Source organism: Hyaloscypha bicolor, assembly GCF_002865645.1.
Source record: "Hyaloscypha bicolor E unplaced genomic scaffold K444scaffold_184, whole genome shotgun sequence".
NCBI classification, from domain to species: domain Eukaryota; kingdom Fungi; phylum Ascomycota; class Leotiomycetes; order Helotiales; family Hyaloscyphaceae; genus Hyaloscypha; species Hyaloscypha bicolor.
This window is the reverse complement of record NW_020194686.1, coordinates 171,371-190,868: the sequence shown is the minus strand read 5'-3', so window position 1 is coordinate 190,868 and position 19,498 is coordinate 171,371. Positions and strand designations below refer to the sequence as shown.

The 19,498-nt window shown below is 50.2% G+C and overlaps 11 protein-coding genes across 11 annotated transcripts; 4 read left to right on the top strand and 7 right to left on the bottom strand.

Annotated features, from left to right (window-relative positions):
- Positions 1-441: 441 nt before the first annotated feature.
- On the top strand, positions 442-2,034 carry K444DRAFT_622264 (uncharacterized protein). Its single transcript, XM_024882063.1, has 3 exons — positions 442-631; positions 681-782; positions 846-2,034. The coding sequence occupies exons 1-3, from the start codon at positions 563-565 to the stop codon at positions 1,605-1,607; spliced, it is 933 nt and encodes a 310-aa protein (XP_024726934.1). The 5' UTR covers positions 442-562; the 3' UTR covers positions 1,608-2,034.
- K444DRAFT_279168 (uncharacterized protein) lies at positions 1,745-2,387 on the top strand. Its single transcript, XM_024871549.1, has one exon. The coding sequence runs from the start codon at positions 1,882-1,884 to the stop codon at positions 2,221-2,223; it is 342 nt and encodes a 113-aa protein (XP_024726933.1). The 5' UTR covers positions 1,745-1,881; the 3' UTR covers positions 2,224-2,387.
- Positions 2,388-2,841: 454 nt separating this feature from the next.
- On the bottom strand, positions 2,842-3,729 carry K444DRAFT_279557 (uncharacterized protein). Its single transcript, XM_024871551.1, has 2 exons — positions 3,638-3,729; positions 2,842-3,561 (listed from the first exon to the last, which is right to left on the bottom strand). The coding sequence occupies exon 2, from the start codon at positions 3,488-3,490 to the stop codon at positions 2,921-2,923; it is 570 nt and encodes a 189-aa protein (XP_024726932.1). The 5' UTR covers positions 3,491-3,561; positions 3,638-3,729; the 3' UTR covers positions 2,842-2,920.
- Positions 3,730-3,972: 243 nt separating this feature from the next.
- K444DRAFT_501248 (uncharacterized protein) lies at positions 3,973-4,218 on the bottom strand (the record flags this gene model as incomplete). The annotated part of the gene is made up of 1 exon (XM_024873348.1): positions 3,973-4,218. A coding segment is annotated over one exon (246 nt), but the record flags the coding sequence as incomplete, so codon positions are not given.
- A 939-nt stretch (positions 4,219-5,157) lies between these two features.
- On the bottom strand, positions 5,158-5,963 carry K444DRAFT_548080 (uncharacterized protein; the record flags this gene model as incomplete). The annotated part of the gene is made up of 2 exons (XM_024876349.1): positions 5,158-5,473; positions 5,524-5,963. Coding segments are annotated over 2 exons (756 nt in total), but the record flags the coding sequence as incomplete, so codon positions are not given.
- Positions 5,964-6,203: 240 nt separating this feature from the next.
- Positions 6,204-7,241, bottom strand: K444DRAFT_622261 (uncharacterized protein). Its single transcript, XM_024882062.1, has 2 exons — positions 6,502-7,241; positions 6,204-6,345 (listed from the first exon to the last, which is right to left on the bottom strand). Exons 1-2 carry the CDS (start codon positions 6,936-6,938, stop codon positions 6,330-6,332), a joined length of 453 nt encoding a protein of 150 aa, XP_024726929.1. The 5' UTR covers positions 6,939-7,241; the 3' UTR covers positions 6,204-6,329.
- A 515-nt stretch (positions 7,242-7,756) lies between these two features.
- On the bottom strand, positions 7,757-9,980 carry K444DRAFT_548070 (uncharacterized protein; the record flags this gene model as incomplete). The annotated part of the gene is made up of 3 exons (XM_024876346.1): positions 7,757-8,638; positions 8,686-9,142; positions 9,190-9,980. The coding sequence occupies 3 exons, from the start codon at positions 9,978-9,980 to the stop codon at positions 7,757-7,759; spliced, it is 2,130 nt and encodes a 709-aa protein (XP_024726928.1).
- A 210-nt stretch (positions 9,981-10,190) lies between these two features.
- On the bottom strand, positions 10,191-11,232 carry K444DRAFT_278985 (uncharacterized protein). Its single transcript, XM_024871548.1, has one exon. It carries the CDS (start codon positions 11,065-11,067, stop codon positions 10,402-10,404), a length of 666 nt encoding a protein of 221 aa, XP_024726927.1. The 5' UTR covers positions 11,068-11,232; the 3' UTR covers positions 10,191-10,401.
- A 3,747-nt stretch (positions 11,233-14,979) lies between these two features.
- Positions 14,980-15,542, bottom strand: K444DRAFT_638240 (uncharacterized protein; the record flags this gene model as incomplete). The annotated part of the gene is made up of 2 exons (XM_024884227.1): positions 14,980-15,321; positions 15,375-15,542. 2 exons carry the CDS (start codon positions 15,540-15,542, stop codon positions 14,980-14,982), a joined length of 510 nt encoding a protein of 169 aa, XP_024726926.1.
- Positions 15,543-16,775: 1,233 nt separating this feature from the next.
- On the top strand, positions 16,776-18,013 carry K444DRAFT_604445 (uncharacterized protein). Its single transcript, XM_024878811.1, has 4 exons — positions 16,776-16,858; positions 16,952-17,461; positions 17,617-17,813; positions 17,868-18,013. Exons 2-3 carry the CDS (start codon positions 17,116-17,118, stop codon positions 17,793-17,795), a joined length of 525 nt encoding a protein of 174 aa, XP_024726925.1. The 5' UTR covers positions 16,776-16,858; positions 16,952-17,115; the 3' UTR covers positions 17,796-17,813; positions 17,868-18,013.
- A 563-nt stretch (positions 18,014-18,576) lies between these two features.
- On the top strand, positions 18,577-18,894 carry K444DRAFT_509434 (uncharacterized protein; the record flags this gene model as incomplete). Its single annotated transcript, XM_024873420.1, has 1 exon — positions 18,577-18,894. A coding segment is annotated over one exon (318 nt), but the record flags the coding sequence as incomplete, so codon positions are not given.
- Positions 18,895-19,498: the final 604 nt, after the last annotated feature.

Below are 19,498 nucleotides of genomic sequence, written 5' to 3'. Positions count from 1 at the left end.
GCCACTGGCCCTGTGCCCCCTGTTGATCATTATTGTGTCCATCCCTCTGGTAGTTATTATGTTGCCTCGGAATCGGTACAACAGCCGTACGCTGAAGGAGAGGACGAGGAATATAGGAAGTACTATTAGAGGGCTTCTTGTTTGTTTCGTCAATGATATGGGTTGATAGGTGGCCTTGGCCCTTGGACGCCGCTTACTGAGGGGAGAACAGGGGATATGATTACGTGAGGACATTCACAATGGGAGAGGGATTTCTGGATTTGCAAACGCCTAGAGAGAATCGAGTGCATGTTCAGCTATCTTTCCCTTGACTTAGCTATGCATTCCTCCTCTCAGAATATCCATAAATTTCTCTAGCTGTCTTACCTAAGCCGCTCAGTGCTCTCGGCTAATGCCGATCTACATCAACGTCGTCGGCAGACGTTCCGACACGCTTTCTCACTAGCATCCACTCACCAGCAAATGAAAATACCTAGTGTACGTTTACCTTCTCCAGCATCCATTTACCGCGCCACCTCGTATCATTCCCATTTCATCAACCCATCGACCACCCCTGCGCACAATGGCCTCGAAAACAGCTAAACAATCCCTCTCCCATCTCGAGCGAACTGCCGCCGAACCACGTGACGAAGTCAATATCTCCTGCCTCCACTTATCAAATCTCAACTAACGTACCACAGACACTACACCGCGTTCTCCTCACAAATATCGACCCCGTAAACCCCACCATCCGACTCTTCCGTCTATCCCCAGTCCTCGAGCCAGGATGGAGACCCATTACGGTATATCCCTGCATCTCTACCCCTTCTTAAAGAGCCGATATCTGACAGCATTGCTTCAAACAGTTCCTTCCCGGTCAATGGCTGGACGTCTATGTCCCCGGCATCTCAAAAGCAGGCGGTTTCACAATCACGTCCCCACCTTCCCTCCTCCAACCGCCGAGCAACTATCTCGAACTCGCGATTCAGAAATCGCCTTCAAACCCACCTGCTGCGTGGCTATGGCAAGAGGAAGAGAGGATTTTAGGAAGCCAATTGCAAGTCAGAGTTGGCGGAAGTTTTGTCTGGCCTCCGCCTTTACTGAGTAATGGGGAAAGTGGGGTCGAGGAGAAAGGAGCAGGAAAGGCGACGAGAGTTGTGTTCATCGCCGGTGGAGTGGGAATTAATCCTTTGATGAGTATTGTATCTCATCTTGAGCAGACGGCACGGGAAGCTGGCAAGCTAGGGCTTGTCGTGAAGTTTTTTTACACGACGCGGGATCCAGGACCGCACACGAACCCGTCAGAAATCTTATTTTTGGAGCGGTTGATATCTGTGTTTGACACCTTAGGGAATGAGGGGCAATTCCAGCTGTTTCTGACTTCTGGTCAAAATGGGGGAGAGGAAGTTCGAAGCGAGAAACACGTGGTAGGGGTAAAGGGGATAGAAATCCAGAGGAGAAGGATACATCATACGGATCTCCTCGATGCTCTCGGGCCTATAGAAGAAAGGAAGAGAACTATCTGTTATATTTGTGGTATTCCTACGATGACAGATGAGTTTGTTGAGAAGGCGAAGAACGCTGAGGGGATGAATGAAGCGAATGTTCTGTCGGAGAAGTGGTGGTAACCGAACCCTACCTTGTGAGGATTTGCTCTAGAAGTTGCGTCGGGGGTTGATCCTCGTAACGTGGTACGGGGAGCATTATTAAAACGCTAATTGATCACGAGCAATAGAAAGAACTCTGGTATGGATAACACGCTATGCGTTTGACTTCAAAAATTCAAATATTGTCTAGCTTCTTGCCTCCAGGACCCGCAGAAATGCTTCCAACTTGAGCGCCCATGCTCCCAAGGTGAAAACTACCAAAACTACCACCTCCGCGGCGAAGCGCGAGGCGGAAATGTTCTCCTATCGGTATCACACCGTCATCTATACTTCCATATCAAACTGCCCGTCCCCCAATCCGAACTGTAACATCCACCCTCCCATTAATCGGCACCCTCCTAACCCTCATTTCACTCCCGCCTCTTCCTCAACACCTAACCTCATCTCACCCCTCGTATACCAACAATTCGACGGTAAGAACACAAACGCAAGGAATAACTCCTCTTTGAACTTCCTCCCTTTGCTAATCTTTGGCTTTTCTAATATCACTTTCTTCTCCGCGTTCAGCGTCGATGTTAAGCTCCACGTCGAGGTATCTGAGACGGGTCTATGTGGATGTCGTTATTGGCGTTGGTGAAGGAGTTGTTCGTTGTGAAGGCGGAGATTTAGTGGGCGAGACGCAGTGATGAGGTGGTGTTCGCCTCGCACAGGTGTTTCGGGATGTCGTGCCAGGGGTTGGGAGCGTCTCTTGGGATGGTCTACCGGCAAGACTCGCGGGTAGAGTTTGACCACCAAGCTGGACGCGTTGGCTGTTCTTGGAGTCTAAGGTTATTCAAGATGTGTGTCCAAGCGGTTTATTTTCAATGTAATTCTTCAAAAGGGTATCCTTCCCGATGTTTTCCTCGCCCAGGGTGTCAAAAGATCCGATGTTGGTTCCACGGACGGGGCGTATCTGGGAGACCGTATGTCCTGGCGGGTTATCTCCTTTCTGGTTCCGTGTAAAAACATTGGATTCCGCGGTTGCGGGACATCTCAAGGAGCATCTTCGCACACTTCAAGCCCCGTTCATAACATCAAAACAAAAGAAAATCCGCCTCGTCTTCAGAATCCTCACTATACTCCACTCATCCAATCCTCAACAAAGGTCCAACCTCACCATATATACACCGCCAAGTGATTTCATTCTCACCACTTCATCAAAGGGGTCCTCGCTCCTAGGATTCCCCTTTTTTCTCGCTAAACTTCAAACACACAATCCGGCCAAACCCATCTCCACCAAAAAACCTAATCCCGAAACATCAGCAGTCTTCCATGTCTCACAATGGGGCCCGAAATCATAGTTGCGATGGCGACCGTCGATCCGGTGTCCTGTTCGTCGATGCCTTGGCATGGACGTGGGGTTTGGCTGGGAATGCTATTCTGAGCAACATGTTGTTGGCTGGGAGAGGGATGGGAGGTTGATACACTGCTGAATTGTGGACAAGGAGGTGTATAATGCTTGTAGTGATTCCCCGGACGGGGTAGGGATTTATTGTCGACTTTGTAACCAGGTTGCGAGGTCGAATGGGATGGCAGAGATTACGGCGCAGTGTGTAAGAGATATCGAGTCGGGGGTGGTCAGTCGGTGATATAAAGTTGCTGGAGATATATACCAGTGTTTTGAACCGGGATACTGTGTTGAGGACCATTGCGCTTGGATTGTTAGTGTACTGGAGCGGGTCTCGTGAAGTAAAATAAAGCCCGTCGGGGTGATCCATCAGGAGATCCGCGTCTCGTGGATGACCAGCTCCTCGCTGGTATTCTATCTTCAACAAACCCATTTCTCTTAATTTTGCGGACTTTCGGGGTTCGATAGAGAAGGGCCATGTCTTCTGCTTAAGATTGCTGTACCCCTCAGACCTCATTTCATTCTGGACAACTCCTAATCAGCGAAAATGCATTACTTGACTCTGACGTTGCTATTTGGCAAATTCGTCTAAAGTCATCACCATCTGTTATCCCCGTTGAACTTTCGAAAGTCTTATCAAGCAACTTGAGATCATTCGGCTGACCTGTCTTCATCATCTTTTGCTCCTGCACTGAGAAGCAGGCTCACGATACCATTATACCTCCCTGTCCGTGCTCCTCGCAATGCACTGCCATACTCCCCACTCTTCCGGTTCACATCTGCACCTGCATTAAGTAGGAGCTTTACAGTATCTGCGTTGCCTTTCCACGATGCCGCCTGTAATGCAGAGCCATACTCCCCACCCGCCTGGTTCACATCTGCTCCTGCATCAAGTAGCAGCTTCGCAATATCTGCAGAACCTAACAGCCTGTTGCACGCTGCCGCTTGCAACGCGGAACCGTATATCCCCTTATCCAGGTTTGTATCTGCTCCTGCATCAAGTAGTAGCTTCACAATACTTGCGTTGCCACGATATGATGCTGCCTGCAATACGGAGCCATACCTCCCGCCTTTCTGGTTCACATCTGCTCCTGTATCAAGTAGCAGCTTCACAATATCTTCTTCGCCCCTCCACGATGCTGCCTGCAATGCAGAGCCATACTCCCCGCCCTCCTGGGTTGCATCTGCTCCTGCATTAAGTAGTAGCTTCACAGTATCTGCGTTGCGGCTCTTTGATGCTGCCTGCAATGCGGAGCCAAATTCCCCGCAGTTCAGGTTCACATCTGCTCCTCTATTAATTAGAAGCTGCATAATTTCCTGGTGGCCCCATCTCGATGCTGCTTGTAATGCAGAGCCATATCGCCCCCCCTTCAGGTTTACATTTGCTCCAGCATCAAGTAGCAGCTTTACAATATCTGCTTCGCCACTCCCTGATGCTTGCTGCAATTCAGAACCAAATAGCCCCGCCATCAGGTTCACACTAGCTCCCGCATCAAGCAGAATCTTCACTGTTGATTTCTGACTCAAATATACAGCAAGTTGTAGTGGAGTCATGATCAAACCGTTGTATACACCCTCTAAATTTATGTCAGCTCCGGCATCAACCAGAGCTCTTACCGTTTCCGGCCAGTTTCCGTCAATTGCCCGTTGTAAAGCAGTAGGGCCATCCTTTATCGTGAGGTTTATATCGGCACCTGCGTCAAGGACAACGGTTACTATATTAGTTAAACCATACCTCGACGCGATGTGCAGCCCTTTCTCAAGAGGATCACTAGGGCACTTTTCTGCCCGAGATAGGTCTGTCCAGATCGTCTTTGGAAGTTCAGAAAGACACCCTTGAAGTATCGAATCAACATTTACCACGAAATTGAGGATCAGACTCTTTATCTCTTCTTCGATGGGCGGTCTTAACAGCTCCGCATGGTCGTGCCCATGCTCGCAAGCGTAGTGGCACAACGGAGAAACGTCAAAAATCTGGCTTTCCCAATTGTTATCTTTCAAGATAGTCTGGTTCACCGGGTGGGAGTGGCTTTTGAGGACGTCAACACAGTCCTTGAGAATGGAAGTATTCGCATTCGACGGATCCAGGTGGAACATGTTGACCGGCGTATCCATAATCCTGGGAGATTCAAGGTATTCGACAACCGAAAAGTGTGCGATCTCAAGATATTGGGAAGCATGATCAATTGTGACCAGACCAGGTAGAGTTTCGAGGATCCAGAGTGGTTCTGGTGGTTGATCGGCGAGACTGAATGGAGGATCAGCTTGGGGGTTGATGATGATCGCGTCTGATACTTGAACCAAACTCAGCTCTTTGACAGCGTATATGATCCACCGAAGTGCAGTAAGAGCCTTCGACTGATAGTCTATTGGTATATTGACCAGTATCCTCTCATATGTTTCATCGAGCGTCCGAGGCAAAGAGGACAAGGCGTTTCTGACATCCTTCTGACTAAGACACTTTGACAGAGAATGGAACTGGCACACAACCCAGCGGAACCTGAATCTAGGTCAGCAAATGCACCAGTAATGCCGCGTTGTGGTTGTTACATTCCGCCTGACTTTTTGACAAGAGTCTGTTCGATCTCAGCCTGGATTTTTGTGGGCCACTTGGAAAGTTTCGAATTGGTTTGGAGTTGTGTTCGGACATACTTTCGAATATCCGTATCAACAACCGATCCTTGGATGCCGATAGGCTCTTGAGTGACGATTGGTAGAAGTGCTTCCGTCAAGTCTGCTACCTTACGACTGGTAACGAGAACGTGAAGTCTCTCATTGCCCCATGAATTCAACTCTTTCAAGATATTGCATAGTCCAGCCCTTTCTTCCTCGGTATTTGGGCATTCATCCAGAGCATCGATGATGATATAGGTGTGAGGGCCGATCAAAAGAGCTTGAATCGATTCCAGGAGGCCTCTTTCTGATGGCTCACCATGTTGATATTTATCGTAAAATGTCTGAAGCGCCTTGGGTATATTTTCAGCCTGCATGAGCAGCTGTGCGAGAATCGATCTTGGGAGATTTGAGGCTTTCTGTTTCTCCGTTTCGCGGAAAGAGAAGAAGAAATAGGCAAAGTGATAGTTTCTTGGAGCTCGGCAATATTCAGTTGTTTCCTTAATGATTTCAGAGCTATAAAATCCGTAAGCGTTGGAACTTGTGGGGAAGTATATATATACCATAGGATAGTCTTGCCGCATCCTGGAATTCCATGCAGCCAAACGAAGGAGTTCGGTTGTTCTAACCACGCTGCGTAGTCTGGTCCTTCCGTGAACCATTTGCCCGTTTGTTCTTCATGCTTTTTTCTTGCGGCTTCTTGGTTGGTCCTTGGATCAGTGGGAGAAAGCCAGTTTATTATCTCATTCTTCTTTGCTTCTTCACTCCGTCAGTAAAGTCCGAAAAAGGAGAGTAAGGCGAAAAAATGTCTCACCTATCTGAGCTTTAGAGACTGCGACAGTAGCGTCGAATCTTTGTGTTCTATCATAAAACTCAGTAGACTAGAGCGTGGGCTTTGCTTGGATCTGCACTTACATATGGTCCACATTTAGCATTTCAAGAAAAACATTCTTTTCCTTCACGATTGCTCGAAGAGACTTCTCGACCTTTTCTTTCTTCTGAGGCCATTTTGCTTTCTGGGACAATTTCTCTCGGAGACTGCTGACTGGAGCCAATTCCGACTTGAGGTCCAGTAAGGATTGATTGCATTTCGCAAGGGGTCCATCGTCGGCGTTGAGCTCAATCAAGGTCGGCCAGGCATCGAGAGACTGTCCAGACTGTCCGGCCTTTTCGGCCTTTTCGGCCCTTTCGGCAAGTGCCTTGAGCTTCTCGAGAACCTGCCCGACCTGTACGAGCTCACGATTGACATTTTCGATGTCTTCCTTCGCATGTTTGACTTTCGAGCCGTAGTCGTACGCCTGTGTTGTGACAGCCGCGACCGTCTTGATCGCGGCGTTGATGGGATCAGCCATCGGTAATCGACGTGTCACGCATCAAGAGATGGAAAGAGCTTTAACAGGAGGGACGTTCCGGGAGCGAGGCCAGGATGGAAGTCGTGGAAGATGAAGTTGCAACTTGGGACGAATTTGCTTTTGCGATGCAGGAGGACGTGTTGGCTCAGCCTCGCTGGCATCTCGAAGGCATCCGCTTGGCGGGGCAGCATAGCCACAGTAGATGCCTGAACGAGCATGCGAGCGTGGCATGCAAAGTCGAGCACGATCGTGTTGGTGCTTTTGATGCGAAATCGAGGTCGAACGGGAAGGGGGAAAGAGAAGTGAGTTCTAAACCGACCAAAGTTGCTGGTCTTTCTGATTCCGAGTACCCGTTCTCGCTCCTTCCGCCCTCCTTTCCCTCAGATGCTCCAACTTCAAAAAGGGCCTATTTTCGCAGATCACAAGATTCAAGACCTGCTTCTGATTGAACCCTTCATCAATTCATACCGTGCTATATACGTATTTCCTAAAGCTAAATCTGACATGATATAACACGTATGCAAACATGCTTAGAACACTCCCCACTTGCAACGCCATGATCGATTCTCCCCCCTCCTCATATAGCAAAGTATCTCCAAAATTTGCTATACATTAAATGGTTCTCTGAAAAGTAACGCAGCTTTTTTTGCCGTAAAATAAAAAGGGGGATGGTGTTGGTGACTTGTGTCTCTGATGACCGACGGCTGTCGGTGTTGGGTTCTCTTGTGGAAGGGAAGCCATCATTACCTGGGCTGACGCAGTAAACTACTCGATTGCGTGAGAAGCTCGCAGGCTCGCAACGTCAGTTATCCCCTATGTCACCGAAACGGCATCTCCCCCACCCCATTCCCATTCATATTTCCCCCCATCCCCACATCAACGCCCTCTCCTCCCCCAGCACTATTCGCCCTCCCCAAGTGATTCATCACCCCAAAATTATCCGGCACACTCCTCGGCATCAGCCCAAAGCTACTTGAGCTACCCTGCCGCAACGGCGGTCTCCTAACACCCTCCATCGGATTCCCCTGCCGCGAGTTCGACCTTAACATCCCATTCGGCGGGTTGAATTCCTGTTTAAATGGTATTTGATTTTGCTGGCCCCCTCCACCAACACCCTCCCCATAGTTCCCCATCTGCGGATTCGACATGCTCGGCGTGGGCATAGGACTACCCAAGTCAGGGAAGCCGCCATACTCGCTTAAACCAGGGAACTCCATCGGGCTACCGATTATCGGTGGACTTGCAAACGGACTGTTCACTGCCTCTTCGCCCGTTGAAGGAGAGCCGAGTTCCTCGATTCTTTTGTCGAAGGAGGGGATGGCGTTGACGTTATGGTTAAAGTCATTGTCGGGCTCGATCTTGAAGTCTCCGCCGGAGGTACCGTTGCCATTGTAGCCCGGGAAGTTGGAAGGGACACCGATACCGCCTGAGCCGAAGCCGTCGAAGATGTCGATGTCTGCGCACATGGCTGGTGTGTCGGGGACGGTTTGGAGCATCGGGTTCACGAGGCGTGGGAGCACGTCGTTTACTTTGGCGAGCAACAGAGGAAGGAAGCGGTTATCGCCGTTGCGGAGGACGGAGAGCAGGGTCATGAAGTCGTGGAGGTAGTCTCGTGGGCCGAGTTGGAAGGGGTCGGGGTTGGGTGGAAGGAGGGAGAGAACATCTGTCAGGGAGCAGGCAACGTCGAAGAGTTTCTCGATCTGTGATGTTGTTAGAATTATTTGATGGGGATGGGAAGGGATCATACCAGTCCGATGCCGTGGACTTCCATGCTTGATTGCGAGAATTGAGAAGTCATCGAGACTAGGTCCCGGGAAATATCCACGGGGTATTGGAAGTTCATGGTTGGATCATCGCAATTCGAACTCAAATAACCATTTTGCATGCTCAGTTGCCAGACCATCGTTCGAAGCCATTGTTGGCTTGTTCTTAAATCAGCAGTCTGATTCTCGGTCGAGTTGAGGTACGCTGGAAGAGCATCGCTCAATTGTTTTTGAAGGGCAGCAAGGTATGCTGGCGAGCAGTCTGTTCGAGTCTTGTTCCAGAGAGCGACAAATCCTTCGTCAAACGGCCGGAAGAGGTTGACGAGATGCAAGAATCCCGTCAGGTGGTGTGATTGTATATCTGAAGGATCATCGTTCTGTGTTGGGAGAGTGATTGTTGCTTGCAGCGAAAGAGGTCGATGTCGTTGAAGGGCATACGCTCTGTTCAGATGTTAGTGGCTTCAGAAAGAGGTGAATGTAGATCCTACCTCTCAGTGACGAAGAGCAACCAATAGAGCCTTCGTCTCCTTGACGACTCGACGGCATCAAACTGTAAATACGTCTCTTCCTTCGTCAACCCCAGGATATGTGCGAGGGTTGTCGCTTCTCGCAAATGGAACCAAGCCTTATTGTGCAAATCAAGTCCAAAATAACATCCGAACAAGAAGAAACTCGTCACAAGGCTGCTCAATGTCGGCGTCTCGAGGTGGTCGTAACTCTTCCTCACTCGAAGCGTCTCCTCCATCAACAGGTTTCCCGACACCAAATTAGCGCCCGGCATGCTGTCGAGGCCCAAAGGATCACCAGGTATCCCCATTCCCGGCTGTATCATCATGAACGCACATAACGATGTCAATAGACAGTAGGTATCGACATTCTGATCGGCGTACATGGCTTGTTGTTCTAATCGGCCGCGATGCAGGATCGGTAGCGTCGGGTACATGTTCGCGAAGAAAAACTCGATGCAGTCCTTGACCATGTCGTTCGTGAGGAGGCCCGGAGTGGGCGAGAGCGTCGGGCTGCACGGCGGACTGTTGATGCCGTTCAATCGGTTCGCAACCTTGGAGGAGAGCGTGGTCTGTCGCTGGGTCTCGCGCAGCTCGCTAATCACCTTTGCTCGCGACCCCTTGGGCCCCTTCTTCTGCGGAATAGCGTGGTAGGTACAGGACAATTGAGCGCTGGAGCAGTTGCGACACGGATTGATGCCGTCGCACTTCACCTTGCGGCGGTGGCAGGCGTCGCAGGCGCGCTTGACCGACGACGAGGACGACGACGACATGGCGGGCGAGGGGGCTTGGCGGTTGGTTCGAGAGTTCGTTCGCACTCCGGCTCGCAGAGAGGCCTCTCTCTCTCGCTGGACTCGATGCTCGACACTCGATACTCGACGCCCGATGCTCGATGCTGTCCACGACGGCACCGTTCGTTTATGTCCTCGATTGCTGACCTGGGCGTGAATGGGCTCGGAGGGCGGAGTATGGGGTAGTTGTGGAGTGGATATTCTGCTGAGGTGTGCGTCTGGAGTACTGGGTCTGGAGGTCTGGAGGTCTGGAGTACTGGAGTACCTCCGTACTTATTCGGTCCTTCTGAGGTTTGGCGGAGACGGGACGCTCATTTCCTCGAATGCGGGGGGTGAGCAGAAGGACACACCAGGACACGCCAGGACACGCCAGGTCACCCTGGGCCACACAGAGGCGGCGCTGCTATTGGCCTGCCGGCACAAGGGCAAGGGATCGTGTCTGAGAGTCGCAAGGGAGGCGCCCAGGATCGCGAAAGGGGGGGAGGGGGGGGGGGGGGGGGGGGGGGGGGGGGGGAGTGAGGCGTGCGAAGATTGAAACAATGCAACAGAGGATATAATTCCGTGAAGGAGGGAGAAGAGCAATGGGGGTCGTGAAGTTTGTTGACAATTGTGGAGCGATTCTAGCACCGCACCGCAGCGCACAGCACAGTAATTTACAGCGATGGACCAGACCACGGCTACGGCCACGGCCTTTGAGAATGGGAGGCGGGCTGCGGGCTGCTAAGATCAGCGCGAGGGCGAGGGCGAATGGCAGCAGCGGAACAGAGCAGAGCAGATATGGAGCGCACGCCACACGCTTTGGGATTTGGGATTGCTGGACGCGTATGGAATCATCATCAGGGCATGGAAGAAGCATTATTATCACAGCAGTACGGTATCGTGTTTCTGGCGCTGGGCTGTCGCCTCGCTGCCGTAACCTCGTAACGTAGCAGAAGGAAGAATTGGAGGCTGTGTCAGCATCAGCACGTCTGTCTGGCCGCCCCCTCTCCCTCGTCTGTCTCTCCCTCACTCTCACTTGCGGCGACCTGCTCGTGCAGTCTGCGGTCTGCGGTCTGCGGTCTGCAATCATGTCGCGATCATTCGTCGCTGGCGTCCACCCAAAGGTCCCAAAGTCGTCGGCGACTCGAGATTATTGGTCTCACGGTAATGGCAGGCACAGGGCCCCTGATTTGATCGATCTGTTCCGGCGTGGGTGGCCTCCCTTGTCAAGTTGTCAGGGAGGAGGAGAATGCAGCACGCACGCACGCCGCCTCCAAAGGCTCTTGCGGCACACTTGGGACGGATCATTCCGTAGGCATGGGCGTGGGCTCGAGGCATTCATCATGCCTGCCTGCCTGCCTGCCTGCCTGCCTGCCTGCCTGTCTGCCTGTCTTTCTCCCCTTCTGTCTTCCCTCTCCTCCCCTCTGCCTCCCTTGCCCCTGAAGATGCTGCTTTTTCCACGCGAACAAGCCTGCAGTCATCGTCGGTCAGCAAGCAATACGGCCAATACGGGCCCTCTGGGCCACTTTCCCCCATCGCCTGGTCCTGGCACGGCATTGTCACGATGGCAGCATGTGTTACTTTACTTTACGGCAAAGCCCCTCGGTACTTCGAGCCTGCTGCTCCCAGTGGCTGCTTGCCTCTGCTCGCGCCGCGAAATATCCAACTGCCAAGTGGCACGCACTGTCGCGCACACAGCAGTGCAGCAGCAGCAGCAGCAGCAGCAGCACACACACACACAGCACACGCATCACTGCAGTACAAATGTGCCACACCATTTCCCACTGAAAATTCCCAGCGCGATCCTTCGCCAGGCCGCAGCGCTTGCCTCGATGCAGTCGATCTATCCCGCTTCCCTGCACCCGGCCAATCGGAATCGCCTCTGCCACGCCACCCAAGGATTGGCATGAGGATTTCAATCTGATGGTCAACCCATCGACCGCTTTTATGCACTACGCCCAACAAGGCAATTTAGACGATGGTAATCATCTCTGATCCCGAACACCCACCTCCTTCTTCGCGTCTTCCATCGGCCTTCCATGGCAGAGTTTATGGCCATCCCATCATTGGCCAACTCCGTTGGCTTGTTACGCAGCGTACATCTTGCTTCGACGTCCGACGTTCCATTCTCAATATCTCGAGACGGGAGAGAAACGACGATTAAAGGAAGTGGTCGAGCCACCTTCATCATGGCCTTCTGCTTACTCACGAGGTACGCTACACGTATTCTCGTACGAGTCTCTGTCAATTACTGTAGAGCGTGACCAGTAGGTACGACGTATATATTGGCAGCCTTTCCTGGATCGCATAATTCTGCCCATCCTGCCGCAGCAACCGAATCAACCGCTGCTGCCACTTCACCGCCACCATGCGTCTATGTTCATTCGGAGATATTTGACGTCGGTTGTTCAGGGTTCGAGCCTTTCCCTTCTCTTTGCATTGGTTGAGCATCCATGTCACAACGATCTCAAGATCGTCCAGATCGATTCGAAGTTTGAAGTCAGAGCCCGGCACTCGTCTACCAGATCACATGATCTACCACAGCTATGCGGCATGAAGCTAGAGCTGAAAAGGGGCAAGCCCGCGGGGAGAAAGAAGGACCGAAGTCGAAACATGCACGCGCAGAAGAACTGTCGAAAACTTGAAATGCGGAGGTGATGCTTGGAGTGTGGAGGTGGCATGATGCCCTGCCGTGGAGCTTGGCTGAAGCTGGGGTCGGTGTCGTTTGGTTTGAGTTTGGGGAATGGTGAGTGAAGCGTGTCGCGAGAGGCTGAGACGGTGTTTGATAGGCTGCTTCGTCATCCTTGTTTCGTTTTAATATATCTGCTTCTCTTCTCCAGGGTCGGAGGAAGCCGGATCCGGAATTTCTCCTCTGTCAGATTTGTTAAGGTTCTAGATCTCGAGATGGCTCGCCACGCGATCGATGAGGCAAGTCGCCTGTGGCCTGTCAGAAGCTTCAGAAATTGACTTACAAAGCCTCACACTGCCGAGGCATCTCGGCTCGTCACCCGAGCTATTCCATATCTCATCTTTGCAATTTATCCCAAAGCGAGATTCACGCACAGACACATCTTGAGTTTATGGGGTAGTCTGCAGTCTGCATGAGAACCCCACACTTGAACGCTTCATGGCCCAAATGCCCCACAATACTCCCGAACACCACGTTTATTGCAGCCGCTTCAGCCCTTTCCCTTCGCTTACATCACGACCTCTCCTGCCACGAGACGTCAAGACCTCGCTCACAGGAGGAAAAAATCCTCAAAATCCCCGCCTCTCCCTCTCCAGGTTGGGAACTGAGAACGGGTAGTCCCGCTGTCTATCCCCTAGCAGGTCCTGCTCATTCCTTAGGATGGAACTCAAATATATGGGAGTTGAAGAAGGTTCTATGAGGCCAAGAAGGACCGATACCGTGTCACTTGTGCCTGATCGACATCAACATGCAGGTTGCCTTTCTTCAATCCCTCACCCCGCATTCCGGGGAAGCCAAATGGAATTTCCAGAAAAGACCACCCTCCAGGACTCGGGACCACATTATTATCGGGTAACCGCTGGGCTGATGCGACACTATCCAAGGTGATAGCCACATTTGCATATTCCAGAAGTAGAAGTAGCTCTGCTGGCCTCACTGGCTTGTATCAAATATCAAACTTAAAGATGGCTATATTCTCGGTCCGTCTTTTTACACCTCTTCCACAAAGTCTGGTGACTCTGGCTTCCTGAAGATGTCTAGATCAGGAGCTTACTCTTGATCGACCTCACTCGCGGCACTCTGCAGCAGTGAGAAATTTAGCGCAATTCAGTGTTCGAGATGCATAGTAGTGTCATGCACAGAAGTATATCTCCTTTCTTCGAAACACATTCTCTTACCTTCTACGAAGCTTTTTCCTGCCTCCCAAAGATACCCCCCTCGGCCCGTCTCCTACCATCAACACTACGTCAAACCATACCAAGATCAGGACGCCCGAACTCACTAGAAGCGATCAGCAGACAATTAGAACGTGTCGAAGAGGGGGAGCCGCGGCCCCAACGTCGGAGCTGGTGCGAATATCATACGGGTGCCTCCTCAATACACACACACAAAGTTTATGTGAGGTCATTTAACCGAAGTTGGTTATAGGCAACGGATATGGATTGGAAACTGAAACGATCATTATCCCATTTCCACTTCATCTCATCCTTCTCGGCACCTGCGACATTTTACCCCTTTCAATCTCAATCCTCGCATACACCTCAGCCTATCCCCAAAGCGGATCGCGAATCTAATAAGCACGCACGTGCTTCCGAGGCTTTGGTTGTACGTCAATAAAACCTCGGGCGGAAGAAGAGAGTGAATCTTGTGATGGAAAAGAGGTGGTGGGGAAACGGGAGTGGCGGGTTTGGCGAGAAACTCGCTTGAATCGCTGCCAGCAAAGACTTCTAGAAAACTTGTGAAGGGTGAGGAGTAATGTAAACACAGGTGCGATGTGCAGCAAAATCTGTGAGTTCCGAGATTCACTCTCCAACTTCGGAACTTCTACGGTGTGCTGTACCAGGGGAGGTTTTGGGCATTGATTGTGATTTGCGACAAAACCTCGAATGCGGTCAGCTGAGACTCAATCAAGGTAGCTGAGATTTCAGATCATTCGAGGACTCTGCAATAAGACTAAAAGCTGAGCATGATCTCAATTTGTAATGCGTTTCCTTTCAGAGCGTGAAGGATACAATACTTGTAAAATCTTACATTGAATTCAGAGTAGTTCTTGCAGTTTTTTAGCCAAGGAGTAAAGGCTAACCCTTCCCTTTTCTTGAGGCCACGGCTTATACCATACTTCGTACTCGGAAGGAGGGGAGGGGAGCCAGCCTTGCTATGGTCTACTCCCTCTTTAGCAAACATTTTCTTGTTCTACATGTCCTGGGATTTCGTTGTTTTGAAGTGGTCAGGACTGAGGAAAGGAAGAATTGAATCGCAATTCACGCAACATTCGATGGATCTCAGGGAAAGATACATTTTGCCCCTAACCCTCTAATCAGAATCATCCTCACCCCCAATATCCTGATCCTCCCCACCCGTCGCATCACCATAGACCCTCAGCGTCTCCACAACAGCCCGTTTAACCCTCTCATCCAACGCCTTTACTTCTCCTTTAATCACCCCCTCGGGAGACTTCTCAATCACCACCCCCCAAAAAGCACCACTCGTCTCTTGTCCCTTTGAAATATTCTTCTTCACCAGGCCTGCAACGTGCATTTTATCCATTGCCGGCTTGTCGTCTCTGGCCAGCTTCATCTGCCTCTCGTTCACGCTCGCAACCTTCTCCAGCAATGCGAGGACCTCCTTGGCCTGTGCATCGGTAGGCGTGACGCCCTGCGGCCCGTGTTAATTGGATTCACGGTGCGTTTGGGGGAATGGAAACGGACCTCATAGTCTCTGACGTATTTCTTCATGCAGGAAGCGACCGAGGAGCCTTTTCGCGAGAGCTTCACTATTTCCTTCACTGTGAGCGAACTGGCTCCTTTTGACGAGATTTTGACGATTTTCGAGAGCTTTCGCTCGATGTCCGTGAGGTCTTTTAGGACTTTGTCCATTGTGTATTTAGGTTTCGATCGAAGAACGAGGAGGACAAGAAGGCTCGGTGGTTACAGAGGTGGAAAAAAATATCAGATTGAAAATCAGCGTATTTCTATAAAAGTGATCTTTTAATAGCATCTTTGGCAGACTGTTGATAGAGTTTGTTCTTTATAAACTTTGCTTCCCCACTATAACTGATCGCATTAGGGACCCGCTCAATCCGTGCGGCTAGGATCAATCTCTACCAGCTCTGGGCAGTCGCTATAAAGGTTTGTGTAAAGCAATCATGAGTGCATGAAATCATTCATGCGAGGGGACGCGACACTACGACAGACATATCTGCCTTTCTTGTTTCAGCCGATGTTTCACTGATCCTTTTTTGCAACTCGATATACGAATACGATACGATGCGAGGTCTGCCTTACAAGCATTGCCACGACTGCTGCCGCATGGGCTAATAGCTACTATTCTTGTAGACATGGAAAACCTAGTATTTTCTGTTTTCCCCTTCGTCACCCTCCCCACTCTCCATGTTGCAAAGTAGCCGAGATGAAAAGGGGAGATCGAAGTTAAGCTATGGCGAAAGTGCTGTCCCCCTTTCTCGTCGTCCTTTGAAATTAAGGAAAGGTCCTTACTGCTGTATCTTAGAGCGACATGAAATGTAACACTTCCTCCCTCGGGGTTAGAATAACAGAGGGAGGTTGAAGCTGGTACCATGCAGCGGCTTTCCCCTAAAATCCTCCACGCCAGGCAAAATGAACGGCGAACATTGGAATAAAAACGTCTCTACTATGTGTATCTCTCTTTCTTCCTGAGCTCAATTCCAAATATGGCGATGGAGTGACAAAGTGTTCACGATGCCGTCCACCCTCGCTTCTGGACTAGCGCCGTCCTCCGCTTGCAGGAAGCTAACTCGGATTCGATTAAGCGATTCCTTGTGCTCTCAACTCATGCCAGTCTGACAACCCACAATAAGGTATATTGAGGAACGTTCTCTGCTTGCAGCATTAGATCACTCTTCCTCGTCGCCTCCGTCTTCTTCTGCAGTTATCCTGCTAAGGAACTACTTTCGTAAGACATTGTCGACTCAATTCAAGTCTATTAAGCCAGGAGAAGATAGCACGTCGGAGAATGAGTGTGGTACTGGGGCCACCGCGCGTGCTGGCCGGGGTTGGTAAACGACTTCCAATCTTCACTTCCCCAGTGGGAAAATATGGTGTGCATACTAATCCGTAAGCTACTGCAGGCGAAAGACTTTGTGGCTGACGACTGGGCCGATATTTCTAGTGTTCAAGAAAGAAAATATAGAATAGGCTGAGTAAAAGAGCACAGTGTAAGTGCTGGGGCGTTGCCGCCAGGAGGTCGCATTTATTGACACACGGTCCTGGGCATCTGACAGTGGATATGCGCTGACTACAGTATTCAGGAAAACGGTTAGCTTCAGCAAAGCTGCACCACGCGAATACCAGCTCTGCAGATACAACTTCCTGCCACGGGAGTAGCACGTCAAATATCGGAAGCTGAGCCACCACGGTTCTTCACTACGACCTATCATCCACCTCTACAGTCGTCCCTGAAGCCAACATTTGCATGCACTTCCCTCTCCCCCCCGACCATCATATCACCCTCATGCAGGTCAACCTCTGCCGTGCAACACACCTCAACCTCGCTCTCCTCGCTCCTTACGCCTCAAAGCCCACCTCCGATCTCCTCCCTCTCTGTCAAAGCATCTCGAAACATAGACTCCCTCCCGCGCTGCTCCCTTCCCTGATGCCCACGGCGGCGCAGCGGGCCATCAAGCATCCTGCTCGGATCGGTGCCGTGACTCTACCGCAACTGAGGGATAACTTCATCGCCGCGTTGGGCACATTTCATTATGATTCTCTGTGTGATGACTTGCTGAAGGGAGGAGTGGATACAGAGGGGAAGCATAAAGGTAAGCTTATTTCTATACACTAAAACGCCGTTTCCTGCTCGAGAACTCAGAGGTCGGGCGTTTCAAGGGAGGTTGCGTAAGTAAATATATTTGGAGCTCAGCTCCCGAGCTCTATACTGCTGTTCAGAAATTATTCACACTGATTCATTGGCTAGGAGTTATGGTATGGGCTGACTCATGGGATATAAGGGGGTGGGAGATGATGGAGAGATTTGTGAAGAAGTGGGGATTTATCTTAAAGGACTGTGATGAGTTTTTCGAGGTGGGCAATTGGTGGAGGCGCAGGGAGGTGGAGGAATTGATGTTTGAAATTGGAGAATTGAGCATTAATTAGTCTAAAGAAGGCTGGAAGGTGAGACTCGAACTTCGTTTATCTCATTGTTTTTCAGCTAAGATTAAAGCCAAGGGACACGCGGCATCTTGTTTAAGACACACTATTTCTTAGCGAGTGAAAAGGGGAGTTAGCCGGAGGTTTAAACGAGTAACCCTTACTAGCAATTAGTACTTTAGATTAGATCCTGAACCACCTCGAAGGCAAGAGGGTAGCATCGCAAATAAACCTCGATCTGTTTTTTGGTGCTTGTCGCCACTAGCCTAATACGCTTCCTACATTGCCCACACCTATTATCCAAGTAGTTGGCCTCTCAAAAAACCAAGTAATCCACAGAAACAAATGCGAATGGCGTTAAAGCAGCAACCTTCCTCACTACTACCTATGTTGGATCATGCGATTGACATCTAAACGCTGATTGACAGTTAATATCTCGCGTATTCTGGGGCTCCCTTCTTCCAGAATTTGGATATATTTATCTCGAGTCCAAACCCGAGGTACCTAGCTACATCTCGAAGAATTGATTAAGTGCCACCTGTTTGGTTTCTGGCAGCACATTTACCCCGTTAGTGAAGGAGCTTGGGATTTTCAACTAAATCGCCTTTCCCGCACATTGTTTATTAGCTGCGGCACACCAATGCGTAACTCTGTTTCCAAGACAAACGCATGATTTCGTGATGCGTTGGGTGATTCTTAGCAAGATTTCCTTGCTTGGAGCAACTCATGCACAAGACTCGGCTCCACCACACGCACCCATGCTCCGCTTCGTCTGCTCCTAACTCTAGTCGAGTGTCTTGATCCCCTCGTCAATGCTGGAGTGATAGGAATTCCCCATGTTCACCAAATCGTGGGAGGGAATTTCTTCAATGCAACCATTGAGTCTGTGACTTATGATCTACCTAGCGGATCCAATTGTACGAGTTACACTTTCAGTGAAAACTTCAGCAACTTTTGGATAGCGGCGTTGCATTACCTAGCAAGGAATAAGACATTCAAATGGTTGGAACAATTTCCCAATGATGGACTCGCGCGGAACGGAGGGATCACAGTTTATTACATCTCCCAATATGACGGTGTTAGCAGTGTCACAGCATTAAAGCCAGTAAGTTTTCACTTATTCTCCCTTTACCTGGGAAATCCAGGAGTTCGAAAAAAGAGTCGTCCATTAGCATTTCAGAATTCGAACTTTGTCTCGCTGCATTATGGAAGGGCAGAGAGTGTTGCTAATCACATTCTCAGGGTTTCCACATGCTAGCAGTCAACCTTTGGGTATTCCCGGGTGATGCGTGAGTGTAACCTTTCGTGATTGATGCAAAGTTTCAAGGACATAATAACAATCGCTAGCAAATCATCGCAGAACTGGTCACGGCCAACACGGCGATTACTTATTCGGCTGGAAAGGCGATTCTTTTGAGCGAGCCATGAATGCTCGCTATGACAATGAAGCTCGCAGTGAGATTCCTTCTCAGTCCCCAGCAGCGGCGATATATTGTACGATTAAGCAGACGATGAACGGAGATGTTAATGGTTATGGCTATAAGTTCATGTCAAAATCGGAATTATCTTTCTCTAATGCACGCAGGGCTATTGAAAACTTCCTGGAAACGTGTCTCTTAGTTAGAAAAAAAGCGACTGAGAAGTTGAGAATTTGAAGAGGAATAAATACATGTTCTTACCACATTATTTGAGAAATGGTCAACTTTCTC

Bases quoted from the DNA above. Each gene is read 5' to 3' on its own strand.
- K444DRAFT_622264 (XM_024882063.1), top strand. From the start codon at position 563: ATGGCCTCGAAAACAGCTAAACAATCCCTCTCCCATCTCGAGCGAACT. The intron at 632-680 runs GTCAATATCTCC...AACGTACCACAG, and splicing joins CCGCCGAACCACGTGACGAA to ACACTACACCGCGTTCTCCT. The intron at 783-845 runs GTATATCCCTGC...TGCTTCAAACAG, and splicing joins CAGGATGGAGACCCATTACG to TTCCTTCCCGGTCAATGGCT.
- K444DRAFT_279168 (XM_024871549.1), top strand. From the start codon at position 1,882: ATGTTCTCCTATCGGTATCACACCGTCATCTATACTTCCATATCAAAC.
- K444DRAFT_279557 (XM_024871551.1), bottom strand. From the start codon at position 3,490: ATGAGGTCTGAGGGGTACAGCAATCTTAAGCAGAAGACATGGCCCTTC.
- K444DRAFT_622261 (XM_024882062.1), bottom strand. From the start codon at position 6,938: ATGGCTGATCCCATCAACGCCGCGATCAAGACGGTCGCGGCTGTCACA.
- K444DRAFT_278985 (XM_024871548.1), bottom strand. From the start codon at position 11,067: ATGATTGCAGACCGCAGACCGCAGACCGCAGACTGCACGAGCAGGTCG.
- K444DRAFT_604445 (XM_024878811.1), top strand. From the start codon at position 17,116: ATGCACTTCCCTCTCCCCCCCGACCATCATATCACCCTCATGCAGGTC. The intron at 17,462-17,616 runs GTAAGCTTATTT...TTCATTGGCTAG, and splicing joins TACAGAGGGGAAGCATAAAG to GAGTTATGGTATGGGCTGAC.